The 26,682-nt window shown below is 39.4% G+C and overlaps 3 protein-coding genes across 10 annotated transcripts; 2 read left to right on the plus strand and 1 right to left on the minus strand.

Moving 5' to 3' along the window:
• The first annotated feature begins 132 nt into the window (after positions 1 to 132).
• On the plus strand, positions 133 to 6,320 carry scamp5a (secretory carrier membrane protein 5a). Of its 4 annotated transcripts, XM_040133264.1 has the most exons (8): positions 133 to 171; positions 269 to 376; positions 1,264 to 1,344; positions 1,529 to 1,648; positions 2,760 to 2,916; positions 3,003 to 3,104; positions 4,364 to 4,481; positions 5,365 to 6,320. In XM_040133264.1, exons 3-8 carry the CDS (start codon positions 1,338 to 1,340, stop codon positions 5,551 to 5,553), a joined length of 693 nt encoding a protein of 230 aa, XP_039989198.1. In that variant the 5' UTR covers positions 133 to 171; positions 269 to 376; positions 1,264 to 1,337; the 3' UTR covers positions 5,554 to 6,320. The 4 variants fall into 4 exon arrangements, with proteins under 4 accessions (XP_039989198.1, XP_039989200.1, XP_039989197.1 ...); XM_040133266.1 differs by having other exon boundaries at positions 142 to 376; positions 1,458 to 1,648; XM_040133263.1 differs by having other exon boundaries at positions 142 to 376.
• A 3,381-nt stretch (positions 6,321 to 9,701) lies between these two features.
• Positions 9,702 to 21,929, minus strand: LOC120793040 (ubiquitin-conjugating enzyme E2 Q2-like). 2 transcript variants are annotated; one of them, XM_040132628.1, is made up of 13 exons: positions 21,661 to 21,929; positions 18,768 to 18,872; positions 17,239 to 17,361; positions 17,087 to 17,143; positions 16,827 to 16,976; positions 15,464 to 15,548; positions 15,303 to 15,363; positions 15,117 to 15,207; positions 14,976 to 15,034; positions 14,035 to 14,083; positions 13,837 to 13,932; positions 13,349 to 13,415; positions 9,702 to 13,258 (listed from the first exon to the last, which is right to left on the minus strand). In XM_040132628.1, the coding sequence occupies exons 1-13, from the start codon at positions 21,817 to 21,819 to the stop codon at positions 13,227 to 13,229; spliced, it is 1,134 nt and encodes a 377-aa protein (XP_039988562.1). In that variant the 5' UTR covers positions 21,820 to 21,929; the 3' UTR covers positions 9,702 to 13,226. The 2 variants fall into 2 exon arrangements, with proteins under 2 accessions (XP_039988562.1, XP_039988561.1); XM_040132627.1 differs by having other exon boundaries at positions 16,827 to 16,979.
• Positions 20,734 to 25,998, plus strand: LOC120793039 (UDP-glucuronosyltransferase 2C1-like). 4 transcript variants are annotated; one of them, XM_040132626.1, is made up of 2 exons: positions 20,734 to 20,801; positions 24,120 to 25,998. In XM_040132626.1, the coding sequence occupies exon 2, from the start codon at positions 24,139 to 24,141 to the stop codon at positions 25,738 to 25,740; it is 1,602 nt and encodes a 533-aa protein (XP_039988560.1). In that variant the 5' UTR covers positions 20,734 to 20,801; positions 24,120 to 24,138; the 3' UTR covers positions 25,741 to 25,998. The 4 variants fall into 4 exon arrangements, with proteins under 4 accessions (XP_039988560.1, XP_039988559.1, XP_039988557.1 ...); XM_040132625.1 differs by lacking the exon at positions 20,734 to 20,801 and adding an exon at positions 21,148 to 21,286; XM_040132623.1 differs by lacking the exon at positions 20,734 to 20,801 and adding an exon at positions 21,817 to 21,917.
• The last annotated feature ends 684 nt before the right edge of the window (positions 25,999 to 26,682 follow it).

The raw sequence follows: 26,682 nt of genomic DNA on the forward strand, positions 1-26,682 counted from the left end.
TAACGCCTCCTCTGGTTTTCAGCACTGTGGACAGCATCACCGAAAGGCGGAGCTTGTTCGAATGTTCCTGCTTCGTGATTGGTCGGCTCAGTCAGGAACAAATCCCGTTTTTCTTTGTTTTTTCTCTCGGGGCCCTGGTACCCTACCCGGGCGGGTACAACGAGCGCAGGGGTATGTGCGTGAAGAAAAAGACCTTACGTCACGTGACCGCCTCTTACTCCCATACCCGTCATTTGATGAATAACGACACGTATTTTTGTCTGACCAGGCGCCAGATCTGCCCGTTTCCTCCAGTGCTCGTTAACGCAGACTGATCCATAGGATGCTCTTTAAGCGAACGGAGGGACTCTAGCGACATTCTCGGACTGAACGGGAGGTAAGGCGTTTTGATCACGGCATTACCATTCATTAGGCTACGCTCCATCTAGGAAAGGCGGTGGTGGGGGGGGGTGGGGGGGTCGTGCGTTAAGGTGTATTATCTCGCTTCAGTAGAACGCCGACGTCTGGGTTCTGACCTGCTCGGCGTCCGGATGTAGAAGAAGCACCGGAGCGCCGTGTCCGCACAGGCTGAAGGACGCTTCTCCATCGTCTGTGGTCACGATGCGCCGTGTCCTACTGCAGCATCACTGCCACCCGCCGAAGGAAATACACATTCATCTAAGATACTGTTAGGATCATAATGCATGGAATCAACCAACACCAGTCTGTTGTCTTTTTTTTTTGTTTTGTTTTTTGTGGCAGAAAGATGCCCTTCAGAGCCACGCACCACATCTACCATCGTAAGCACTGAAATGTGGTTTAGGAACAGGGGCGAATAGTGAGGAGAGCGGCTGATCGTCGCCTACTGGAAGCGATAAGGTGCTAAACAAACACCTCTACTACAGTCGGGTCTGTAAACTCTGTAGGCCGGTAACACGCCTATTTCTGCGCCCACGGGTTATGAATCCATTTTTTAGGAATCGCGACAAGGCCACGCTGTTTCGCCACCGCGCGCGCGTTACAGCGATACGCGGGTCAAGAAAAGATGATTGCCGTGTCGCCATGATGAACGATGCTCCGCGATAGGGTGGATGCCTTCAACGGCCTGGGCACCATCTCGAATCAAATCATATGGGGATTCCGAAGTCTTTCATTGAATGAGGCGTGCTCGCTGGTCCACCCAGGGAGGCCTATGGGGGGATTGTGGCCTGTTGCCTACAAGGAAAGCAATGTGAGTGAGTGGGTTTAGCAATTGATAAAAAAACAGTCCCTGTTGTTTTGCAGTTTGGTTTTCAAGGCAGCCGATATTGAAGTCTGCGTGTCTGTTTGCAAGAGGAGGAAAATACTGAACGGTCATCATGGCAGGTAAGCATATCTTTCCAGCTAACTGCACTGCATTGATGTGATGTATAGTCTTTGGACTAGTTTGGCAGCAAAATCAACCCAGTTATAAGGCTAAGCTCGAACCCTCCATGCAGCTGTCTTGACTTGGTTTCTTTATGAACTTGGTGTGTGGGCAGCTGTGTCGAACTGTGTCCTTCTATCCTAGAAAACAACTTCCCTCCCCTGCCTCGATTCATCCCCCTCAAGCCATGTTTTTACCAAGACTTCAATGAGATCCCGGACCAGCGACGCACCATGTGCAAGAGGCTCTACTACCTATGGATCTGTGAGTGTACCTGCTGTCAAAGTTTGAGTGTTGACCCCTGGACGCAACATCTTTTATTAAAACTCAAGTTTCATTTATGTTGCTTGCGTGAGGGTATAAACTGTTAACCTGTGCACTGCCTCTGATCTCTCATGCTGTCTCAGTTTGTTTTACCCTAAATATTATGAGAGTCAAATATCAGACACTCCAGTAAACCTGGGAGACCAGTCAGACTGGTCATAGCATTAATCTATCTTTCCATTTTCTTGTGCATGTATATATATGTATATATATGTATGTATGTATGTGTATATATATATATATATATATATATATCATTTGAAATATCATGTCAATATCATAAACTTGTTTGAGACAATTGCTATTTGCTTTGCGATTTGAGCAAAAAAATTGCTACAAATCTAAAAGAACCATCCGCATGAATTTTATCAGCTACTACTCTGACAATTTATTAATTTGTTCAGGTATTTTTCAAGCAAAATCCACATATTCTCTGGTTCCCACCTGTTAGATGTGGGAAGTTGCTGCTTTTCTATGGTGTTTATCACCGAAAATGGAGTGTCTTTGGGTTTTGGTCTGTTGGTCTGACAAAACAAGACACATTTACAGTTGACAGGACTATTTTTTTGTCGTTACATAGATCAAACGACTCATCTCAATGAATCAAGAAAATAATCTGCAAATTAATCAGTTCTGTAAATAATCATCAATCACAGCCCTTGTGATAACAGTAGATAATGGTAATGTGTCAAATTGTTATATTCACATGAGCATTATGGCATCTTTTTCATTACCACTTAGGTTCTGCCATTTGAAACCAGCAATGTAAGTCCGATGAAAAAGTAGATTAGTTTATACATAATGTCTGGTACTTGTTGAGTAGAAATCATGTGCTGTGTGCGCTATATAGGTTTTAGCTCCAGTTTATGTTCAATTATTGTAGCTTGATATAGAATTGAACATGTTACTGCTGAGTAGTTGCTGAGAATCATAGTGATTCAGTCCTGCTCAATTATGAGCAATGCAGCTCAGCGGCTATTTGTCTTAGAGGTTTTTGTCTGCAGTTTTTTATTTTCTGATCATCTTTGCTCCTCCTCTGCGATGCTGACAGTGAACAGTGCCACGCTGGCTTTTAATCTGATTGGCTGCCTGGCGTGGATGTGTGGAGGTGGTGGCGCGACCAACTTCGGCATGGCCATCCTGTGGCTCATCCTCTTCACCCCCTGCTCCTACGTGTGCTGGTTCAGGCCCATCTACAAGGCCTTCAAGTACGCTGACTCCAACTCTGAGCATACACAGCGTTTGTTGCTGCTGAATCACATCATTCGTGACGTCGATTGTTCTCTCTGTGCAGGACCGACAGCTCCTTCAACTTCATGGCTTTCTTCTTCGTCTTCATGGCCCAGGTGGTGATCAGTATTATCCAGACTGTTGGCATTCCAGGTTGGGGAGTGTGGTAAGAACTTTCAGTGGATATATAAATCTAATACAGATACTTAATAGTATGACGTGCAAATGGAAAGGGAAAAACCAACATAAAGTGTCTTAGTAAGGTGTTGGGCCGCCGAGTGCCGCCAGAAAAGATTCAGTGCTCCTTGACGTTGATCCCCAAAGTCTCTGGAACTCGACTGGAAGGATGAAAACCATTCTTCCATTTTTTCTCATTTGGTGTTTCGATGATGGCAGGGGGAGGGCGCTGTCTAACACGTCGGTCCAAAAATCTCCCATAGGTGTTCAGCTGGGTTGAAATCTGGTGACGGTGAAGGCCATAGCATATGATTCACAGGAGCAAGTATCTTCATTTGTTGTGATTATCCACCCATATATATACAGATTTTATCTTTAATTTGTCACCAGTCTGTATCTCAAAACAATGCTTGAGGTACAAATATAGAATATATTTTTCCATTACTTCAGTTTACTGAACTATACCCAGCAACAAACAGAAGGCTTTCTTTTAGAATTTATGCACAGCACAGTTTTGTATGAGCTGTGAAAAGGTTAACCTAAAGCATTACTTTTATGCGTCAGGTCAGTCTTTTACGTAAGCACATAGAACAAAACCTCTGTATACCGGAATGATATCATAAATATGAAGACCGGGTCGAAAAACCATCAAAAAATGTCTCATATTAATTTAAAGCTGCTACGATCTCCATTTTTAGATTAACAAGAGATTAAATCACTATGTTTAATGTGAAAGGGGTTGCTCATTGTGTCGGACCCACAGAGAAGTATCACTTAATCTGCAGTTCCCATCAGTACTGTGGAGCATTAAGCATCTTTCAACTCGTTGCTTTGGTTTTCTCTGGCTCGCAGCTTTACTGTTATGGATCACTCTCACCGCGCTCATCACCGCCGCTTTCCGGCCACAGCGGGTGGCTGTTTTCAGTGAGAAAGCTCCAAACGCCTACTGTATACTACCTGCTCTGCACCAAATGACAGACGGACAAAGTTTGCAAGAAAGCAAGAACATCTTGCGACTTAAGTGTAGGCTGAAAAAAAAGAGCTGAAAGGACGTTCTGAATATTCATCAGGTGGACACTAACACGACTCCAAATAAATGCTAATGATGATCCGTTTCTGCCGGATGTGTAAACAAGCTTTTGCTAATAGTATCGCCGAGCCAACTTAAAAGGTGATGACAATGCATCACGGTTTCATGCTTTGTTGTAAGTGTGTGACGATGCTAACTCTTTTGTTGTTCCCCGTCAGTGGCTGGCTGGCTACCATCACCTTCTTCAGCACCAACATTGGCTCAGCTGTGGTGATGCTGATTCCCACCATCATGTTTACTGCAGTGGCTGTGCTCTCCTTCGTTGCCCTCTCAAAGGTGACTTATACAGGCCTACTTCTTCTCAGGAAAAAAAAAAAAAAAAGAAACTGAAAAGGCTTAGTTTCTTTCCCAGTGACAGAAATGAGCATTTTGTACTTTTCATATGGTAAAAATTCTCTGGGAAGCGTTTCCCTTGGTAGTGGTTGACTGATATCTTAGGGCCGGTGTTGCAAGAATTGATGTAATATAGGAATCGGATACCGGGCTCAAAGATAGCAATCACTCACTTTAATGAAAATTGCTCGCTTAGCGCGTGAGCCGAGAAAAAGCGTTTCTAGCTTTTTTTTCTACGCTGTGTGGCCAACTGCACATGCGCATTACTGTTTCTGCCACTGGCCCTGCCCGGACGCTCCCACTCAGCCCAGAGCCCTTACATGTGGATAACGTTACGAAAATAAAACCCTCGCCGCTCACAAACCAAACAAATAAGGATGCCTCACGGAAATGTTGCTCAATGTAATTAAACCCAAATCGAATGGATATGGTGTCATATTGTCAGTGCACAGTGTTTTAGTCCTCACACGACCCAACACGACCAATGGAGCATCACCTTCCCATCTCTACCAGGTATCCCACATGACATGACCGTGGTATAAGTAATGGCTAACAGCATCAGTTAGCCGGCTGGTTAAGTGCCTGTATGCGCTATCACTGCTGAAAAATACACAAAACTTAAATTTCTACTTTTTTGTAAAACAATTATGGCCAATTAATAACACAAGTCAAAGCAAACATCAGAGATATATACTGACTGATTTCTGAGCAAAAATTAATTTTAATTTCAGTTCAACCTTAAGACTGTAGACCGTATTTTCTTTCTTTACTGTAATGATAGTAAACTACCTTGTCAATGACAAACCTCCCGCGCTGTCTTTTATAGGTTCATAACTTCTACCGTGGCAGCGGAGGCAGTCTGGGTAAGGCCCAGGAGGAGTGGGCCACCGGGGCCTGGAAGAACCCCCATGTTCAGCAGGCAGCTCAGCAGGCGGCCATGGGAGCCGCGCAGGGAGCCATGCAGCAGAACCAGTACTCGGCAGCTCCCACCTACAACTACGACGAGCCGATGTAGGACAGAGGCGGGGGCCAGGCTGCTGAGTGGGAGAGATTTAAAAAAAAAAAGGGATCAATTAAGAACACAATTCAGAATTAGGTGCCCTTCATTATCATACTGTACAAGCTGGTTCATACAGAACAATGTAGAGAAAACTCATGTTTTTGGTGGAAATGTACTTTTATTGGATTTTGACACACATGGGAGTTAACAATTGTAGCCAGTTCACATTTAAATCAAAAGCCTGTGATTAAAAAGCTTTTTTTTTTTTTTTAAAATCTCTTATGCTGCTCAGTTTTAGCTGGTCAATGCGTGTGTTGCTTTTTTGACGGAGACACATAATATAGCTAAAACCAATCCCCTGAGCCTCATCAGTTTATTCAGGTAGGTTAATCTGTGGTCAGTACAGGGTCTGGGTCTCTGCCTCTGCCCGTGTCACACTTTTAAAACATGTTTTACTGACTTTTAATGTGTTTTCAAGGTACTGTAACACCGACATTGTTAGAGTGTTTACTTTCGTTTAGCCTTGAAGTTATAAGGTCACCGAACGCTACAACAATTTGCCCCTCGGTTGATGCACAGTATGTCAAGAAAACCTAAAGAACCATTTCCCATAAAGGAATCCTTTAACGTGCTCGAAACGTGCTGCGTTGCTTTCTTGTCGAGAGTTAGATGAGAAAATCGGTTCACTCTCATGCCCCTATGGTAGATATCAATCTACCACCAGCAGCTGGTTAGCTTGGGATAGCATAAAGACTGTATCCAAATGTAATGAAATGTACGGCTCAAACCAATAAAATATAACATGTTAACTAGTTAGCTTTAGAGGTGCTGAGAGACGCATTGCTCTAATATTTGTTACATAGAGCCAGGCTAGCTGTTTCCTGCTGTTTCCAGTCTTTGTGCTAAGCTAAGCTAACAGGCTGCTGGCTATAGCCTCATATTTACTGTACAAACATGAGCGTAGTATCAATTTTCACATCTAATCCTCAGCAAGAAAGTGAACAACGCCAAACTATTCCTTAAAGTTTAGCGTACAATTAAACCTTTAGGTATTAACAATGGAGCATCTTATCCTTTTAATATCAGCCAAGAAATTCCTTTTTCTTACTCCGCGCGTAAACTTTGTACTTTTTTGTTGAGAAATAAAAAGTTTAACTTACCCAAAATCTCAACAATATAATCAGAATAGAAACATTTGAGAGAAAAATTAATAAGAGATATCAAATGATTTGTCTGTAACATAATTAAAATTAGACGCCATTTGCTGGAAGCAGTATCTAGCACAAATTTATCTGGCAGGTATTTTCCCATCTGCATTTCTGCGAGTTTAAGCTTCTAAATCCCAGAGAAGCCCTTTTACAGTTCATGTTTTGGTGACCTGATTGTACCTTTTCTTTTTCTTTACTGTTGATGATTCAGTTTAATTCAACATTATTTTACATTCTCAGGAAAGTTGTGATAGCTGGTTTTAAATTCCACCTGTAAAGCCCTTAAAAGTGTCAACGTATTTGGCTTTTGTCTCCTTTTATCACCACTTATTTAACCATTTGCAGTGTTTGGTTTTGTCGTTGCATCCTGGTTATGTGTTGAGCAGGTTGATTTCAGTTAAATGATTTATTATTACATGCTGAAGTGAAGCACATGCAGTATTTAGGATTGAAGTTCTTTGGATTAAACATTCCAAATCAACATTGTGCACGTTTAAATTGACTGAAAACCAAAACGCTTGCAGGTTGGACATACAGTAAATATTAATAATCATTGTTGTAGGTGGTCATAACGTTGTATGAAGTGATGGATGTTTTCCCCCTTTGGCAAATTTTCCACTTACCCCTACATGTAAATGCTTAAATGGCTACTTGTTTCTGAAGCTCTGGTTTTCAGGCCTTAATGTGTCATTTTGTGGCTGTTGGTGTTATTCCATGAATAGGTGTAATATATTTATAAAAAAGAAAATAGAATATAAAATTCAAGCCAATTATTTCTTTATGAAGTGAAATTGAAAGAGAGAATATTTGTGCGTCGCCCTTGTGAGGCCTGATCAGTCAGAGACAGTGCCCTGTTGATTTCCTTGAAAAGGTTTTTGCCTCCTGTCACTCTGACTCTTCAAGATTCAGTAGATGGTTATTACAGTAATACAGTATTAGACTTGAAACAGAAGATACGTAACTGAATGCTCGTTATTTCGAAACCTGTGAGTTGTCTTGTCTGATTGTGATGATGTGGTATTCAATAGGCTGTTTGTTGTTTTCCTTTTTAGTTGTTTCCTTTTTTTGCACCAACCTTTTTTTTTCCCCCCCGTGTATTCTGGATGATGTATGGGTGAGTGTGAAGCACATGTTCGTTGCGTCTTTCCATGGCTGTTGGTAACAGATTGTTAATTTTTTTTTTTTTTTTTTTTTATAATTACAATGTTTTTGAAAATCTAAAGTAATGTTTGCACTGGGTTACCTGTTGACATCAGTGCAAAAACTAAATTCACAGTGAATCACAGTGGAGCAATACTTACATAAATCTATTAAACAGTAGAGTTATTAGGATCAAGTGGCGTCCTGTTGTGCAGGCTTCAAATATAGACAGAAAAATTGACAACCATAACGTAAAGAAACATGGTTTTCAAGTTGGACACCACTAGTATAATTTTACAGTTGCATAACATTTTCACCAGCAGATGCACATACAGTAGTTATGGAGTATAACCCTGTAAACCGTACCATTCACATGCTCATCTGTTAGTAAATGCACAAAGTTTAGCAGATCAGATCTATAAATTAAGAGCAAAGTTATGCACAAAGACAAGTGGGATGGTGAGGTTCGGACCAGTCCAGACTTTCTGCCATATGTAGATACAGCACAGTCAATGTGTTTATGGAAATTACACCTGTATCGTTATCATGTAGCAGGAACTTCAGTGCATTTTGACAGCTAATACTCTGCATTTCATGTCACTGTATCAAAGTTTGAGAGCCATTTCCCACTAACTTCCCAATGTTTCCACATGTGCTGTATGTTATTTGATATGTATTATCATGTACTATATCATAAGTAGATATAAATATATAATTACTGGCAGTGAGATAAATATTTGCCATGGATAAACACATTAAATAGGAACATGCTCTAATTAGGTGAATGAAACATTTGAGGAGGCTGTGTCTCCATGAGTGAAGTAAATGAGGAATACATTTTTGTGTATTACTTTTGTATTATTTGGTCTTACCCTTATAGATATTAAACCGTTCTTGTTGCATCTTGTTTTGTTATTCAATGAGTTTGCAAATCAGTCTTCTACACACACCAGTCAGAATTTCTCTGTCATGGCTGTAGATGTAGAAGAGCCATGTTTTCAGATAACCTAAAAGGTTAGATTCTCTTTAATGGAATGAAAAAAAATAGACAAAACCACTAAAAGGCAATTGTCACAAAGCTTGAAACAAGATGTTTTTGTTGTTTTTGTCATTTCATGACATACTGACATTTTGGAGATGCACAGTTTTCACAGACGTTTTCAAAATCCAAAAAATGTCTGTAATCTTCATGTGCCCTCCAACCAAATCTAAATTATTTGCCCTTGGTTAAAACTGACTGAAAATCAAATTTAGTCTCAGCTACTCTGAACAGAGTGGCTCCTGTTCTTGAACGATGCTGCTGGTTTTTCTTCAACAACAACTCTCAAGACCTCCTCTACGTTATTTTTGCTTTTGAGGACAGAATGATTCGTTTTCAAAGTAAAAGGTAATAAAATTGAGGTTCCTGTTCCAATGTATCAGCCCAGCAGGAGGTTTCAAGTATTCAGTTCATTTAAACTCAAACTGAGGATGAATGTGGCAATAAAATTTGTGCAAGGATTCCTAACCTCCGCATCAAAAGACTTAGAGTGATTTGGGCTGACGCTCCCTACTCTTGTCAGTGGTGCATTGCAAGTATATTTACCCAAGTACTACTGTACTTGAGTATAGGTCTGAGGTTCTTGTACTTTACTTTACTTTGAGTTAGTTATATTGCAGATTTTTTTTCCATTCAAACAATTATGCGTTGCTCAATGAAAAAGAAACAAGTGGAACTATAAAGATAATAAAAGAGACATTTAAATAGGATAAGGAGAATAAAAATTACACTGCAGTGCAAGATATAAATAAATGGAAATCCCAAATTTAATTTAATAAAAGGTGGTAACAAACAGAAGTCTTCAGCCCTGATTTAAAAGAACTGAGAGTTGAAGCAGATGTCAACTTTTCTGGGATTTTGTTGCACATGTGGTGCATGAAAAACAGATAACCTGTCTTATTCTTTCTTGTTTCAAGATACAGACACGATTTTTTTTTTAAGAAGATTCTTACGATTCAGTAATATACAGAAATGTCTTTATATGAATGAGCTTTTTGAAGATTACAATGAAAATGAGCTCCACACTGACCAACTACAACAAAAATGCTGCTCACACATAAAATCCTTTGGTGACAACAATCCTATAACATACAGTATATGACACGAGGAAAGGGGCCATTGATCATAATGATTACTTTCACTTTTTTTACATTAAGTCTATTTTGATGATAATGCTGAAGCTGTTTCTATGAAAGACCTGTGTAATTTGGTACTAATAAGCAAAACTGTGTGATAGAAAGCTGAACAAGCAGAAAACGTCAGATTTGTCCACAGGCAAGCATGCGACTCAGCACATATTGAGAACAAGGTTTACAATAATAAATGGATATTTGCTGAGGTTTAAATTGAGCTTTTCTTTCAAACAAATTCCTGTTTACCTCCTTTTAACTAGTACCAAATTACATAGTTCTTTGCAGGAAACCTTATGAAGTTATGAGGTATTTGCATAAAAGAAAAAAAATCGCCGAAAACCTGACTGAGAGGTCTTCAATGTTCCCTTCAGGGCTGTAAGACAGGGAGCAGCACCTATTGTAGGTGAAACTATGTGATACATTACTCACTTCAAATAAAAATGCTTTTATACATTAATCAGATCAGTATGAAAATTGTTTCAGCAGTAAACAAAATGACTGGCTAATATTTGTTATTTAATAAAATATCAATACCAGCCCCTAAATATCTGAGATCCACTAAATAAAAGTAATGAACACTTTCTGTTAACCTAGTGGCTCAAAATCACACAGGGAAGCCCATAAAAAAAGCAATAATCTTAAAATTCTTTATTCATAAACTTGATGCAAGTTTACAAATTACTGTACATGGTCAAAATTTCTTCAAATGGAAAATGAAAAATAAAAGAAAACCAAAGCGAGCCAACAGTGCCAGACTCTGTCATCTGTTTGTTGGTGTCGGAAACTGAATTGACAATTGAGATAAATGAATCTTTTCAACACACAGTCCAGTTAGAGAAGCGTGCAAGTCTATTCACCACGGCATGACTATCAAACTTGAATCATCTCTCAATATTCCCTCTGACCACAGTTTTGGCTTTTTGGAGGGAGAAAAAAATCACACAGCGGGATGAAAGGCTTTGTTGCAGGGGAGGTTGTACTTAAAACTTCAAAAAGTTTATGGTGCAACTTTTCTGTGCCGCCAGACAACACAGGCCCTTTAGTGGTGAGGACACATCTTGATGATGATACCTGATAGCTCCTCACGCCTAAGATATATCAGACCTGTAACATCGGGATGTTGAGCAGTGTGCTAACGAAAAAAAAAAAAAAAAAAAAAAAGTTCTTCCTGATTTTAAAATATTTAGCTTAGAATGTGCTCGTTGTTATAACTGACCTCTCCAGTCACATTGTTGCCATTTGTGCAAACATTGTTTATCAGGAATATCCAAAGATCACACACTGAAATCAAATCTACTTCAGTACTTGAGAGGAAAAAAAAAAAAAAAAAAAGCAAAAGATGACTTCAGTGGGTACTGATGAGCTATTATGTGGGGCGGTCACCATGCTCCTGCAGTCCTGTAATCTCTCCGTAATTGTCCTTCCTCTAACATCGCTTGAATTAAAACAAACATGTGACCCATATTGTTGTAAAGCTGATTACATTTTCTGTTTTTTGACATCAGATCAGTTTGTGAGTGAGCCTAAACATCAGCGGAACACAGCGTTAATTAATCCAAGAAAATAACCCAAAACTCAACATGTACAGATTCCCCTCCTAAGGATTGTTTGTTACCTGAGTTGCCATTCAAACGTACTTTTGCAGACAGTGTTAACAAATAAACTGCAAAAGAGCAAATAGATTGACAGATACAGTGTGTGTGTCCTGTAGTATGGGGAACAGCAGTACTGATGGTGTACTACAGTATATTGCAAGGTCAAAGTTAAAACGTACAGTTTCATACAGAATTTCGGGTCAGTTCTTATCCCACTACAAATGATCTGTCTTGTTACACACCAAGAGAGACACCAAATCACATCCATGGTATACTGTGGTGGAAAAGGACGCCCCGCAACTGCTGGACAATTGGCTGCTGACTGAGAGAACTGGGGCAGCAGAGAGCGGATGAATCCAGTTGCAAGTAATGCAATGCAACATGGTGGCAGTATCAAATCTAAACTGGGCAGGGGCAAACCATGACAATCAATGCACGTCAGGAAAATATGACAATGATGAAAAATCCCACATCCAAACACCCTTCATTTAATCCCTCTGTCAAGCCCATCCCAGCGCAGTTCGGCTAAACAAACTGACAACAGCAGTTGAGACGAGGCCCCTGTGCAACATGCTGTGAGCTTTAAGGCTGCACACATAGGGCTTCATTTTCAGCATCAAACTAGCCATCAACCTCTGCAGCGGTAATCAAGAGAAAGGCCAATGGCCAAACAAAGCATTGGGGGGGGCACTGTGTTAACAGAAATACGGCAAAAAGAGCTCCTCAGCTTCAACATTAGGTCTGTTAGGACTCTCAAAATGATGCCACAATGTTCATCTGGTGAAAATATATCTATGTATCCTCTTTCCAAGATATATAATATGCAGATTCTGAGATATTTCAAATCCACTGGCCATGACTTCATATTAACCACTGGTGGATTTGTTCAACAAGACTGCAGCATTTTGGTTCCACTTGGCCCAGTATTCTTCACGCATTTTAAAAAGTAAGAGCTAAAAGATACAGAATGGTAGGTCATCTCAATTTAAATTTACGCTCCTAAAATATGAAAATTGGCTCATTTATTGTCTAGGATGCTCAAATAATAAAAACAATTGCCAAATAATATTTCTAAAACAATATTTGCATTTATGTACCACTTGATTTCCAAAAAACTTAAGTCAATAAAAACAGGTGCGGTGAGGTGCCACTTCAAGAGCTTCAGTATCATTTTAAAATTCCCATTTAAAGAGGTGTAACTGACTGTTTGTGAAGCCCAGTTTGTCAAAGCAGCGAAAGAAAAAGCATTTCCCCATATTTAAAGGGAGAAAAGTTTTTTTTTTTTTTTTTTTTTTTAAAGACAAATGAGCATATTTAGATAACAGGACTAGTGATACCCTCACATCATCCTCCTCACACTGAGGGGAAAACACTGAGGAGAGAAGCAAAGTGACACCAGAATACAGTCTTTTTCCCGGACCGGGGCGAAGGAATACTTGTCAGATGAGCCAACGAGATGGTTTCCACAAGAAAGATGATATATCCCCAGTAAGTCAGAAGGGGAAAATATTCCAAAGAAAACAAGATACTTTGACCCAAAGACATGTTCCCTGTGCATAGTGGTAGTAGCTCCTTATCCGTCCTCTTTAGGTGGTGTGTACCAGCCTGTAAGAACAGAAAGAGAAACCCCGTTTGCCATTGGATCCATACCACGGTGTGTCTACTGAGCCACAATTAACAGAAATATTTACTTACCGTTCTTTTCGTGAATCTGCACAAGGGATTTGTATGACTGTTGTGCTCTGGCAAGATTGTACTGGTTCTGAAAAACAAATAATGCTCTGTAAATATCTTGCTATGGAATAAGGAAGTATATGAACAAAAATACTATATCAATCAAAGGTTTGCATCCTCTTGGAGACTTTACCCATCCCTCTCTCCCATAATTTCCTGTCATCTTTATACTGTTGGCTGTCCAATAACGTTATAAAATGACCGATGTAAATGCATCCTTCTCTCCAATATGCACATATAATTTTTACTCCTCCAAAGTGACTCGTCTGTGAAAACGGCCTCTATGGCAGCTGAAGTTAAACAGAAAATACACTGGAACTGTCAACGCCAAAGCTGCCCTGCCTTCATGTGTGGCCACTGAATTTTGCCTTTAGACCTGGTTGAACGACGTGTTGTGCAAACTTTCTCATTTTAAGTGTACTTGAGACCTGATGAATAACATCAGTTACCTTATTGGCTCCAAACTGCACCCTGGCTTTTCCTTTCACCAGAGTTGCATTTATCTGCATAATGACAGATTCTATGGAATAGGCACTGCTCCAGCCCTGAAAAACACAAAACCACACAAAAACCCCATGAATCCACTTCCTCTGTTGTTTGAGTCGAGGAAAATTTGGTCATAAGATGCATCAAACTCATTTACACACCTGTTTTGTGAGAAGTTCCATGCACAAGGCCCCTCCTCCTAGAACATAACTGAAAAAAAAACCAAAAAAAAACAAAAAAAACATCACAGTATTAGGAATGGGTATTAAACACTTTAAAGTAGATGTCTACATTTGACCAAGAAAGTGTTCACTTGACTTTTGGCAGATTTGCTGTGCTTCAAATTGATTTCACAATGTCTTGATTGACCTTGTGGGAGAGAATGTTTTTGATTTTGAGGCAATTTGAATCAAGAAACTTGTGAATGAAACTTTTGGATGTACCAGGAAACACAAATAGTAATTTTGATGCAAATTTGTTTACAGCTATTTTTAATCATCAGAACCCCTTGAAGAATCGCTATGGTTTGAGTCACATGATGGAATTGTATGACACATTACAGCATAAAATTAAGTGCAAAAAAGTCTTCAAATGCATTTAATAGCCTTATTGCGCTGGTGTACAGGTGATGCTTTTATTTATTTTAAGTGTCAGAGATGATAATTCGCAGCCAGTCACCAGCAAAACACATAGGCTGTAAAAGGCAGTAACAGCCTATGTGCAGTACAACTTAAAATATGGTCCACCCTGCGTCTATAGAAAGCGTATAGCGATTCATCAGAGGATCTGACATGAGCATTGTAAGCAAGCAAAGCGCAGTATCAACACATCTGCAGCAGCTGCAAGCACAACATGTGATGTGAAACATTTTACGGTTCATCCTCGCTAAAGAAAAAGGAGTTAATACTCCACATTTATATTAATTCAATTAAAAGCCACAATGGGACAAATTAATATCTTGAATACGTCTCTCCCAACAAAATCTAAAATTTTTTAAAAAATTGTGCGCACAACAAATGCAGACCAAGTCCCAGTGAGTGAATACTTTCTTCAAAGCGTTACGTGCACAAAGTGGGCAGGGGGGAAATCACTACACACTCACCCTCCGGAGAGCACAGGTGAGACAACCCGTACAAAAGGTGGGTCAAAAGGAAAATTATCCTGTCATATGAAGAAAAAAAAATTGAGTCTCAACAAAACTTTTCCCCAAAAAACAATTGACAAATATTATCACAGGACTCACTTTATAAGAGAAATTGAGCAGAATGTAGTCCACTCCTTCCTTTTCTTTTAAGACCTGCAAGTCACTATGTAATGGACTATCTGGGTCTACCCTGTAATGAAGAACAACAAGTCAAATCTAAAAAAAAAACACACAAAATATTTGGCAAGTTGAGTTTATTAAAAGCAACTGAATGGGAAAACTTACGTCCTTAATTTGACATGCCATTCATAAAGGCTGTCATTGACTAGTTCGACTGAATAAATACCTGTGAAGCGACACATACACAGAACCTTACTTCAACCTGCTGACGAGAAGTTAAACCCAAAAAAAGCCACCGCTGCAGAGAAATGTGTGTCAGTAGTCACCTGTCTTGTAACTCTGTGATCTGTAGATCTCCCTGAGTTCCTTCATTAGGCGGTCTGAGGCTTGCACCGAGCCAGAGACCGCACCCTGCAACATAAATCATAAAGATGCATCACACAGATGAACAACACCTGCATAAACAGGAAAATGCCATATACTGCAAACTGGAGAGGTGGATGGGCCTATATCAGGGCAACCAGAGTTTCTGAGCTGAAGTCTTACTCATTTCTGCCCATAAACAATGTTACATTTGAGCATTTTTATGACTTGCAAGCAGGACATAACTTCTAGAAAAGAAAGATCTATTATAAGCACGAAGGAAATTCTGATCATAAAGCTTCAAATGCTGATGCCCATGCAGTGATGATACCATTTTAAGATGTTTTAAGATGTTGGTCTTTGCAGACATTCAGCAATTTGAATTAGTTCAGTTTTTACAGCTCGGTTGCGTGTTACTGCTGACTGCTAATACGACATGCACAGAACGGAAGATTTCTCGATTCCAGGCTGCATTCAGACTGAAAATACCACTGCGTAGCCAGATAATGTTGGACTGTGCTGATGTGAAAGCTGAGAGCCAACTAAACTTTTTGCTGGGAAGCTTAGCATTTTTTTTCCCCTGCCGGAGCCCTCTGCTGCAGCAGACACATTGTCTTAAATGAACAATGAGTCTGTGATTTGACACAGTGCTACTGTTGGTCTGACCTTGCCCAAATTGACTGAAAAAAAATATAGTTTGTCAGATGGAATAAAAGTGAAATATTTATGTCCAGTGGCTACAGCTTTATCCTATGGCAGGAGTAGAACACAGTTACACACTCCTGATTTGCAAAACTCCAACACTAACAAATCTCTTACTGGACCTTTTATCTGCTCTTGCTCTTTTTATTAGTAAATGGCATTGAAGAAGACATTTTATTCATGAAGCAGGAATTTGATCAACATTTCATATCTAATGCTGCTCATCTCAATTTCAAGTTGTAAACACTATTCGGGCTACCACTAAAAATAACGGTGTTTGGGACTTCTCAGCAAACACAAGATGATTATAGAGCTAAACTGACTCTTTGAGTTTTAGTTATTTAGAACATCATTTACCTGCAAATGTCAAATCTACTCAGATTTGATAAGATATTTGAAAGGACTCAATAAGTGGATTGGATCCTGGATTCAGATACGATAAAAGGCTACTGAACTCCAGTTTTACCTGGGAAACTCCTATGTTTTTCTGCTGAGAAATATGGAGGTTGCTGCAAAACTTTAACATTCAAATGACAATTGAAAGGGAAAGGCAGCTCCTCCACTTCTTCCCTCTATTAGTCACCAAACTCAATAAAGAAAAACATGAACTGAATGAGCACTTACATTCAAGTGATCCTGTCTCTGGTTTTTACGAATCTTCTCCAAGATGGCCAGATTTTCTTTTTCTATCCCGTCATCTTCTGACTTTTTTCCATCTACTGGCTCCTCTTCTTTCATGTCATAATGGTCCAGGTCTTGGTCCAAGTCAATGTCCTGCTGCCACAGCGTATTAATTATGTTTAGACACAGGATGTAAAACAAATTCGATAACTAAGCTATAAATAATATTAGTCCAGTGAACTGTCAGGAATACAAATAGGCACCTCTCCCATTTCCTCCTCCTCTTCCTCTTCAGATGTCACTTCATCTGATGGTCCGTGCTGTAGTTGGGGGAAAAAAATGCAAGCTGACTAACTTTAGATTTTTCAAACGTAACAAAGAGGCATTGAATTTTATTCTTGTTTTTAGTGCCCACCTTTCGCTCTTGGGTAATTGGACCAGCAGGTAGAGGCTGGTCGAGCATTTCTACATCGGGATGTTGTGGCAGGTTGTAAAGCCGACAGAGATCACAAATGAGCCGCTTCAACTGCTGAAGAAGCTGCGGTGAAGACAATACGTCAGTAAGGAAAACCAACTTGCCATTAAACAATTCTCCCAAGTTTCCACTGTTTTAGCACTGAACATACACTCAAGTGTCCACTTCAATAGGTACATCTGTTCAGTCATATGCAATCTAATACAACTGTACAACTGCAATAAAAGTTTTTGTTGACAGTATCATAGAAGAGTTCATTAAATTATATATTTTAGAATTGAGGTCAAAGGTAGTGATGGTGATTTGCTTGTCTGCATTACATTCAGATGCGTTTCTAATATTCTGCCCCCTCATGCATGAAAACAGCGAGGACAAAAAAATTAGAAATAACTCTCAATATAATGTAGTCCAGTACAAGACCAACATTAACAATAATATACATGTAACTAAATTTACATATTTTTCAAAAAGGTCTCCAAAAAACTGAGAGTTATCAGCTTTGTAACGATACAATTGTACGCAAAAGGTACTTTTTATTTCATGATCATAAAATAGAAAGAATAAATAAGTAAATTAATTTTTAATTTTTATTCTTAAATTAAAAAAAAAAAAAACTGCAATTGTGGCATGTGCTAAAGTAAGTGAGTACTTAGAGACACCCCCCTTTGCCAACTGTGGAAATATATTCCTTTGGGGTTGTGTGGCACAGGGAATCACTGCACAGATAGAGGGACGAATGGATTCCTCTAACTATCAGGAAGTTCTGGATGCAAATGTCCTGCAGTCGGTCAAAGAACTGAAAGTGAAAAGAGTCTGGCCTCTACAATAGGACAATGGTCCAAAGCAGGACTCAAAATCCATCATGGACTACTTCAAGAAACACAAGATGAAGCTTTTGAAATGGCCCTCACAGTCCCCTGACCTGAAAATCACTGAAAATCTGTGGGTAGATCTTAAACATGGTGTGTGTGCAAGACAGCCTAAAAATATCTCCGAACTTGACGTGATCTGCAGGGAGAGTGGGTGAAATTCATAAACCAAGGATAGAAAGACTCATAGCTGCTACAAAAAGTGTTTGCAAGCTGTGATAGCTGCCAAAGGGGGTGTTACTATGTACTGACTTAGTAGGGTGCCCAGACTTTAACACATGCCACAATTACTGTTTTTTAAGGTCATGAAATAAAAGTAGCAACGCATTAACATTTGACGAGGGGCTTGTTTTTTTAATGTCTGTTTGCTGGCAGGGTTGAATTGAAGCTATTTCACTTTTTTTTTTTTTTTTAAATAAACAAATTAGTAATTTTTTCAAGGGTGCCAAAACTTTTGCACACAACTGCAGACATTATGGCAGGGCTGTTGTACTTGACTGCATTCATACAAGTGTAGCTGATAAAGGCGCCACTGACTGTATGCGACAATACTATTTTGTGCAAGCCTCTGTGAAGCTGGATGCACATCAGCCAACTTACCAATGTGCTGCCTTTTCTCACATCCTCTAAGCGTTCCAACACTTCAGCCAGACTAGGATCATCAGAGTCAACAAACCATATTGGGGGTGTTGAGGGATAGGATTCCTGCAACAGAGGCAACGACAGGAAATGGAAATTTAGCCGGTCATACTTGTGTGTTGGGCTTTATGTCTACAGATTGTATGCTAACACTAAACAGAGAACATCACTGTTTTCATGAAACCAAAATTTTGCCCAGGGAAATCTAATCTACAAAAAATGTTAAAAGTTTATTCCAACGATATAAATGATTTCAAACCAAATGTCTTAGCCCACACAGCCACCTACTGAACAAAATGATTTGTCCACTGCCAGCTGTAGAGCTGCAAGAGTATCTCCAGCACTGGCAGACAAGTGGCTGAGTGATGCTCTAAACCTTCAATTACACCTTAATACAGCTGTTAAATTAGGTGTGGACTTCAGTTTACATGGCTGGAGATTCAAGAGACGATTCTGAATCATAAAAGGGCTAGCCCCTCATCCAGGAGACTATAGTATAGTGGGGTGAAAACTATAGCTGATCTGTTGTGTAGTCTAGCAAGCAAGTCCTAATGGTGAAAATCTGCTGTGTATGGTACTTCTATGTAATGTATTGGTAATAATTTCCGTGGCAAGGACCCCACGTACAATATCAAGATAGGAAAATGCTGCATGTTTATATAGTAATAGTGAGGTTCAGGTGTAAAGTTACAAATGGGTTTGAGTAAAAGCGTAGGAGTATTTTATGTTGCTTTTATGTTACACGGGATAGGTTCCATGTGTTAGATGAGAGAGATTCCCATGTTTACGAGTTGCAAAAGAACACGAAGTACAACAACTCAAGATGGTTGTATGACTGTTTCTTTAGTCATGTGAGGACTCAAATATACCATTCTTTCACACTTTAGCTGTATATCAGTTAAATTTGAGTTTACTTACACCGAATGCTAAACTTTAGCTGACACAAGGCATCCCTCTTTGTTTGCTTTTCAGATAGTTTTGTGTTATTAAGCACTAAGTTGGATCTATCAAATCTCTAAGAAAAATTGGACTTCCCTAATTAGCGCTATAACTTGGATGTTGACTCTTTTTACAAATCTGAAACTAGTAATTATGTTAACTCCAATATCATGTGAACAGAGCATAAGCTACTGAAATTTGAATTCAGATAGAGAGCTGCCATTCAGCAATTTAGCTCTCTACATACTTTAGCTGAAATGATTGAGTTGATCAATCATTTGTGTCATATTTCGAGCAAAAAATAAATTTGCTTGGTCCTGCTCCTCCAACATGAGGATTCTTCTCTGTTTTATAAATTGAATACCTTTGGAATTTGGACTGTTGATTGGACAAAACAAGACAGTTGAAGACGTCACCTTGGGCTTTGGGAAACTTTGATGGACTTATAAAAAATTAAAAAAAGATTTTCCGACATTTAATACACCAAACAAATAATGAAGAACATATCTGATTAACCAACAATGAAAACATTTGTTAGCTGCAGCCCAGATCCCCATCTTTTCAGGATCTAGCACTAACCATCACAAAGCCAAATTCAAAGAAACTCACAGCGATCATGTCCTATATAACCTAATCTTCTTTGCAACTAAATGCCCAATGGAACAAATCAATGTGTCTGCACAGGTAACTGAAGCAGTGGTTTCTCTCAATCCTGGTTCCTGAGGACCAACTACACCTTATTCCGTTGTGGGTAGAGCAAGGAGGAATAAAAACCTCCTTTTACTCACCCTCTTCTCATTTACCAGTGGGAGGAGTGTGATGCTGAACGTACTCTGGTTTCTTTGAGACTGAGGCTGAGGCTGACTCTAAAGGGATGCAGACTGACTCAGCTCAAGTGTCAACATGACATGGCTATCAAAACATTTTTAATCAAAAATCAGCATAAGTGGAAGTGCGTATGTGGATGTTTGTGCTTAGAGAGAGGGAGGATGTGGTCAGGGTGTTGAAAAGATCTGTGCAACGTGAATCATAGAAATACAAGTGCCATGATAAAGGGTGAGTCCCAGTTATTAGCGACATTACCTACCAATATGTTTTGCACATGTTTAAAGATGATTCAATTCACCAATAATGTCTATAAACCGACTCAAGGAGCTGGTGTTCAAGTGCACAAAAACACCAGGCCCATCTTACGTTATCTACATTAGCAAAATACATATACAGCTCAGCTCATATCATTAGCTAGTTTAAAAAATAACACTAATTAAAGTACAGCGCTGTCTCCTTCGTATTTACATTAGATCAATGTCTACGTGATTCGGTGTCCAGATAAGGGAGACACGAACGTCGCCGCTGTAAATTCGCCAGAGGGATCCGTCTATTTACTGAAAGGGCAGAAAACACAGTGAACAACATTCCATTAAACTGCGTCTATCTAAGGTTAAAGTGTGAAAGGGACATTCGGTGGTATGTCTGTATTCTTTGAAATATAGCTAGCAGAGGAACGACTGTAATGTTGTAAAAGTTCCTCTGTGCATAAGGTGGGTAACGTCAAGATTAAACATGATAGGGTTCAGTAGTTAGAAAGTTGGAAGCCGTAGTACCGCAAACTGTAACGCAGTTATATTGGCTAACTAGACAAGCTAGCGTTACTTTCAGTTAGGAGGCTAGCAAAGGCTACCGCATCGTCGTTACTAATCGACGTTTTAATGTATTATTTTCCAAGTGGATTTAACACCGGAGCTGTGTTGTTTTCTTTAATCCACATGATCCCTTACATCTCGAGGGCTGTACACTGAGGGGAAAAATAAAGGCGAACACTTTATTCGTAGTTGATTTGTAAACACGGAACCTTCCGCGAAATGATTTGGTTTCAGTCGATAGTCAGTGGCTGGGTTGGCTGGCCTGGACTCACCGTGATGTTGCAGTGAATGATCAGCAGCTTCTCTCCTGTTACGTTGAATTGGCAACTGAGTTCATCGGGTTTCCAGTCTATTATTCTGAATCGTTCGTGGTTTGGGTCAAAAATTGACTCCAAAAACTTCAGTTCGGCCTTCAGCCCCGACACCGACATCTTCTACTCATCTCAAACCACCAGGCCGCTGGCAGAGGGGAAGTCGGGGCGGAATGCGACCGCGCAGTTGAGTCGGTCTACGGATCTCGCATGTTAGCGTGAGAATAACAACAAAGGGTTGGAGGGTTTGGTTTTGGGTGCACACTGTCAATAGTATTTTATAGTCATGACACTACACACCTTCAGTTTCATTTAATTTTGCCTTATTTTTTACTTTTGTTGTATGTTATTATTATATGACACGTTTTTATCTGGCACTAATCTCACAATGGTGCTCACAAGCCTGTTCACAGGGACCCACAAAAACAAGAAGAAAACATTATAAATATATGGCTGTAGTATAATAAATATACAATATACTATATACGAGCAAATGAAAATTTTAAAGTTTAAAAAGAATTGGAGCTGGATTACCAGTTAACCCAGGGCCTCAGACCTCCAGGGGCCCCCAAAGTGGTTTGATTAATTGGGGGGGTTGCACCACAACAGTACAATATCAACTGGGTATCAACTGGCCTTGTGTCAAAATCTACTTTTAAAACTTTTTAAATCTTTAGTCTATAGTCTTGTCACATGTTTTTTTATGGCTAATTAAAGATGTATATCATCAAATTACCACAAACTAACTCAAACTAACTATAAACTGTTACTCTATAAAATGATGTTTTAAATTTTTCCAATGGTTACAATTAGAATGCAGCACATGCACATTTTAATGCAGCCCAACACAAACCTGAAATACCTTTGTTCAACTTAACAAGTTCAGCGCTCCCAACTAATTGATCAAAGCTTAGAGCCATTTTTCATTGTTCATAGTTACTGAAGGACAAAGTTTCTAATTACGATATTACTTTGCAGTGTGATTTTATGTTTAAAAACCAAGGTTTTGCCAGAGCAGTGTGGTTTTTATGGCTCTGTGCTTTTTTTGAAAATTGAGTATTAACTATATCAAACAATTATGTTATTTTATTAAAGCATATGGACTGGTTAATATCCCAGCTCTGTTCAGGTATACAATGATAAGCCATTCAAAGTTGTGGGCACTGACTTGACACTAGGTGGCACAACAGATAAATCTGATCTGCTTACAACCAAACATGAGCTCTTGTTATAGCAGTGCCATGAGCAGTACGCACATTTTACAACAGGACCCTTATCTGCAGCACTAAATACTTTCTTTTACAACATAGCTGTGTTTCATTGAACCCAGAAAGCACTGTACATGACATGTAACTGCGTATCATGTACTGACGACCTTGAAGGACACATTAGGAGTTGCGTTCAGTACTCTTTCTTTCCAACTATGCACAAAACCTGCCATTTTTGAATAGCACATACTGTAGTTGAGGTGACACTTTGAAGTTGGGTTGCCTTTCCTGTACCCATGGATTTGGGTAAGTGTTAATATTACTCAAGACTTAAGAGAATAAAAAGCTCTCTCACGAGCACACGTACACTAAAAACAGCCTTGAAATGTGTGTTATGTTGAAATATGGTGTGAAAAACTAGACTTGAGTGTAAGTGTAAAGTTTAACAGCAGGCAATGCTTTTTAACAGTCATTGCAATCAACTTAAGCTGTAAATATTATTTCATCTGTTTCAGCTGTTGTGTTGTGTCACAACTGACTGACTAAGGTGTCACTCAGAAAAAAATATAATCTGTTTTGAACTCTTTATATTTGGATCACTGATTGTGAAGGTTTTTCTGTCCAGTGCCATTTCATCAGTGGTGGAAGAAGTATTCAGATCCTTTACTTACATAAAAGTATCAATGAAACATTTTAAAAGTAGTCCTTTACAAGTAAAAATCCTTCATTCAAATGTACTATTTTTAAAGTAAAAGTACACAAGTATTATCAGAAAAATGAACTTAAAGTATCAAAAGTAAAAGTAGTTGTTCTGAAGTAAAATGTCCCCAAACAACTCATAGACATCTGAAACGCGACAAGGGAGCCCAACCACTGTATAATCTTTAACAATGCATTTTATTTTATCAGCATACCATATGTTTTTTATGTAGAATTTTAATCAGCAAAGTTGCAACTAACAGTATTTTAGTGGAGTAAATATGTACAATATTTTCCTCAGGAATTAAGTGGAGTAGAAGTATAAAGTAATGTCAGATGAAAATACTCAAGTAAAGTACAAGTACCTCAAAATTGTACTTACGCACAGTGCTTGAGTAAATGTAGTTAGTAATTTTCCACCAATGCATTTCACATCATAGTAAGTCTGTAAACACCCAAATGTGCAAACTGGACGGACTGTAATCCCTTACTGACTTGTTTTTTGTTTTTAAGGTCTCTGAGGGACGTCACCATGAAGGTACCTTGTTTGTCTCTGCTCACCTTTACTCTACTGTTGAATCAACTATCCTGTGCATCTGGGGGAAAAGTACTGGTGTTCCCATTGGATGGAAGCCATTGGGTAAACATGAAAGTACTCTTAGAGGAACTACATGCCAAAGGCCATGAGGTCACTGTGGTTCGGGCATCAGATAGCTGGTACATCAGTGAAAAGTCTCCTTTCTACACCTCTGTCACCCTTCCCAGCACAGGTGGCTTTGAAGAAAACTTTGAAACCTTTTTGTCTCCACAGCTGGAGATACAGCTTAAGGGCAAGTCTACATCTTTTTGGTCTCGCATCTGGACTCATATTCAGATGGAGCAGACAGTTGTGAACCAGTTCTATCAGTTCCATAAGGGAATGAGTGAAATGATCGTTCAGATGTTTGAAGATGTAAATCTGTTGCGTTCCCTACATGATGCCAAATATGATGTGGTTTTGACAGACCCTGGCATAGGCGGAGGGTCTATGCTGGCACGTCGGCTCCAAGTTCCTCTTGTTTTCAATGTTAGATGGACCATTCAAGGTGAAGCTCATTTTCTTATTGCTCCTTCACCTCTAGCATACATTCCTTTCACTGCAACAGAGCTGACAGATAGGATGACTTTTCCTCAAAGAATCAAGAATGTTTTGAGTTATATCCTTGGGATGTACACACTATCATACATCACAGAACCTCACTACAAACCTCTGGTCAGGAAGTACTTTGGTACTGATGTGGATTACTTAACATTTTTCCTGGATGCTGATATATGGCTTATGAGGAATGATTTTGTCTTTGAATTTCCACGTCCTACGATGCCAAATATAGTCTACATGGGTGGATTTCAGTGCAAACCCCCAAAGCCGCTGCCTGCAGACTTGGAGGAGTTTGTCCAGAGCTCTGGAGATCATGGGGTCATTATGATGACCTTAGGAACTTTAGTCGGGAGGCTTCCTCAAGATGTCGCTGAGGAGATTGGTGCAGCCTTTGCTCAGCTGCCTCAGAAGGTTGTGTGGAGGTACATGGGACAAAGGCCAGCCAGTCTTGGCAACAACACGTTACTGGTCAACTGGTTGCCACAGAAGGACCTCTTAGGACATCCCAAAACTAGAGTGTTTGTGACCCATGGAGGCACCAATGGGGTTCAGGAAGCAATTTACCATGGGGTTCCCATAGTTGGACTACCCTTATTCTTTGATCAGCCTGATAACCTCTCCAGAATAAAAGCAAAGGGAGGAGCAGTGATTGTGGATATTGCCATGCTTGATAGGCACATTTTTGCAGATGCACTGAGAACAGTTCTGTACAATTCCTCATACAGGGAAAACATGCAGACACTCTCAAGGCTGCACAGAGATCAGCCCATGAAACCACTGGACCAGGCAGTGTTTTGGATAGAATATGTTATAAGGCATAAAGGAGCCCGACATCTGCAGACGCAATCCAACAAAATGTCCTGGTTTGTTTACAACTCTCTTGATGTCATTGCTGCTTTGTTGACAGTTGTTTTGCTTATAACATATGTCTGCATTTCAATTGTAAGATTAGTGTGGAGAATGATTTTTCTTGGTAGAAAGGTTAAACATCAATGACATGAAGAGTAAAAGGCTGGTTTTGTGTGTGAAATCCAAGCATTACCGGACATTAAACCCAACAAGTCTCTGTGTGTGATGTTGCTAAAGTTGAAAACTTTACGAAAATACTGTAACATTGAAACTTTTAAAATGAATGAACATGAATAAAAAAAACATGATGTAAAGAATATTCCACTGATTTAGCATTGCTCTCCTATAACACTGGCAGACTCAGGATCAACGTTTTTTTTTTTTTTTTTTTTTTAAAGGATCAAAATTGATGCAACAGAGCCAGAGATATTGTGTTTTTTTTATACCATTCTTCCTTGTAATAATCTGGTGACTACATTACACATGATGCACATATGCAGTTGTACTCCTCAAGACCTGTAAAAAGACTGATTTTAAAATTGGTGAAACTTCCCTTTAAAGTTGATAATGTCAATATAGTGACAGTATTTTATTTTCCAAAACCCTAAAAAATGAAGAGTGAATGTGTTCTGTGACAATATATTCAAGTACAATCAGTGATGTTTCTATTTACTACAATCCTATTTAAAGACTCAAAGATGAGCCTTATGAGATCAGATTATGGTAACCTAGAAAACTGGGAGCTCCCCTTTCAGCAAGTGTGATTAAGTGCACCTTTTTATGTATTTGTCGCTCTAACACATACACAAAACATACTGTGTGACAGTGATTTAAAATAAATTTGGAGTGTCGTCTTTTTTTTTACTTCTTTCATTTCACATTTTTTGGGACTAAGTAAATGTAGTTTTTTAGTGTGAAAGACATTCACACTGAAACATCTGCCTTTGGATGGACCGCAACAGTGGGGCCCGTCCTATAAATACACATGTCTGTGACTGACTAAGTGAGTGATAAAGTTACACCATTATTCAGCCGAATGCTGCGTGAGTGAGTGCTTGAAATTACACCATTGGTCGGCCGACCAAGTTC

Source organism: Xiphias gladius, chromosome 8 (genome assembly GCF_016859285.1).
Source record: "Xiphias gladius isolate SHS-SW01 ecotype Sanya breed wild chromosome 8, ASM1685928v1, whole genome shotgun sequence".
Classification (NCBI taxonomy): domain Eukaryota; kingdom Metazoa; phylum Chordata; class Actinopteri; order Istiophoriformes; family Xiphiidae; genus Xiphias; species Xiphias gladius.